The sequence below is a fragment of the Penaeus chinensis genome, chromosome 33 (assembly GCF_019202785.1).
Source record: "Penaeus chinensis breed Huanghai No. 1 chromosome 33, ASM1920278v2, whole genome shotgun sequence".
Taxonomy (NCBI): domain Eukaryota; kingdom Metazoa; phylum Arthropoda; class Malacostraca; order Decapoda; family Penaeidae; genus Penaeus; species Penaeus chinensis.
In genome coordinates this window covers 18,114,815-18,117,314 of record NC_061851.1, presented here as the reverse complement: position 1 = coordinate 18,117,314, position 2,500 = coordinate 18,114,815, and the positions used below count along the sequence as shown (strand labels likewise).

General features: G+C 13.2%; 1 protein-coding gene across 1 annotated transcript in view; it reads right to left on the bottom strand.

The window, feature by feature from the left end:
* Positions 1-2,500, bottom strand: part of LOC125042984 (nascent polypeptide-associated complex subunit alpha, muscle-specific form-like) — a 76,924-nt gene that overhangs the window by 7,663 nt on the left and 66,761 nt on the right. The window contains exon 5 of the mRNA XM_047638858.1: positions 2,231-2,369. Within this exon, the coding sequence (XP_047494814.1) occupies positions 2,231-2,369 (139 nt within the window). The remainder of the gene's footprint in view (positions 1-2,230; positions 2,370-2,500) is intronic.

Sequence of the window (2,500 nt, the reverse complement as noted above, 5' to 3'; positions counted from 1 at the left end):
TAAAATTTTAAATAAATAAAACTTTAATATACATATATATACATATATATACTATATATACATAAATACATACATATATACACATACATATAAAAATATATATAACATATATATACATAATTTTAAAATATATATACATAATATATAACATATAATAAACATATAAATACAATATTAAAACATATATATAATATATATAAATAAATAACATATATATACATATATATACAATAATACATATATATACATATATATACATATATATACATATAAAATAAAAATATATAACATATATAATACATATATACATATATATATATATACATATATATACATATATATACATATATATACATACATATACATATATATACATATATATACATATATATACATATGTATAATACATTTTGTATTATAATGATTATATATTACATACATTACTTTCATATATTATATATATATATATATTTAATTATATGTATATAATATATAATCATTATAATAAATAATATACATAATATATAATACAATACTTATAATATATATACATATATATAATATATAATATATATACATATATACAATATATAATATATAATATATAATATATAATATATAATATATAATATATAATATAATATATATAATATGTATAATATATAATATATATAATATATATAATATATATAATATATAATATAATATATATAATATATAATATATAATATATAATATATAATACATAATATTTATAATATATAATACATATAATATATAATACATATAATATAAAATACATATAATATATAATATATGATATACATATAATATATATACAATATATACAATATATATAATATATATACAATATATAATATATATACAATATATAATATATATAATATATATAATATATATAATATATATAATATATATAATATATATAATATATATAATATATATAATATATATAATATATATAATATATAATATATAATATATAATATATAATATATAATATATATAATATATAATATTTACAATATATAATATATATTATATGTATTACATATTATATGTAATATATAATATATATATAATATATAATATATAATATATATAATATATAATATATATAATATATATAATATATAATATATATAATATATATAATATATATAATATATATAATATATATAATATATATAATATATATAATATATATAATATATATAATATATATAATATATAATATATATAATATATAATATATATAATATATATAATATATATAATATATATAATATATATAATATATAATATAAAATATATGATATATATAATATATAATATATAATATAAAATATATGATATATATAATATATAATATATAATATACACCCTGTTATATAATATATAATATATATTATATAATATATAATATATATTATATAACATATATACATTATACAATATATGTAACATTTATAACATATACACAATATATATATATATATATATATATATATATTGTATATATAAATAATATATTATAAATATTATATATACAATATATATATAATAAAATTACATATATACTACATAATATTCATATAATATATATAACATACATAAATATATATTTTATATATATATGATATATAATATATATAGATAAATATATTAATACAAATAAAATACATAATATATACATACATATACACACATACATACATAATAGATCTACTATAATATATATAACATAACATAAATATATATTCATATATTTCACTATACAAAATATATATAAATAAATATATATATATTATATATCATTAAATATATAATATATATATAATGTAATATATATGATATATACAATATATGTAATATATGCTATATAAATTATATATAATGTATAATATATAATATATAATATATACATGTATTCATATGTAAATATAATGTAGATACATACACTACATATATATACATATATATAAAATCTATATACAGGTATATATATAATATATATAATCATAATCATTATAATCATCATCATCATCTTTAAAATAACAATATCAATAATAAACTATTATTAATATCAATCAGAATAGCAATAACAATAACCGGTAAGAATAACGATTTTCTAAGACAATTATAAGAAGGGACAGGAAAACAGCAAAGAAATCAGAAAAACAAGTACCATATCACCCGTGGCACTCACCTCCTTCCGTCTCATGCCAGACAATGCCCTCGAGCATGACCGAGGTGCCGGGCTCGCACGGACCGAGGCAGTCCGGGTCGGTGATGGTCGCCACGCTCGTCCCTACACACACGTCCCGCCGCGCCCCTCCGTCCTCACCCTGAAACCAATAATACACCATCAGTTTACTAATTCATCATACAAGCAAATTCATCAGGTATATTTGCGACAGCCCTACAATCTATGTACACACAATGATTATATCGGTAAATAGCGTAAATGGCGCACATG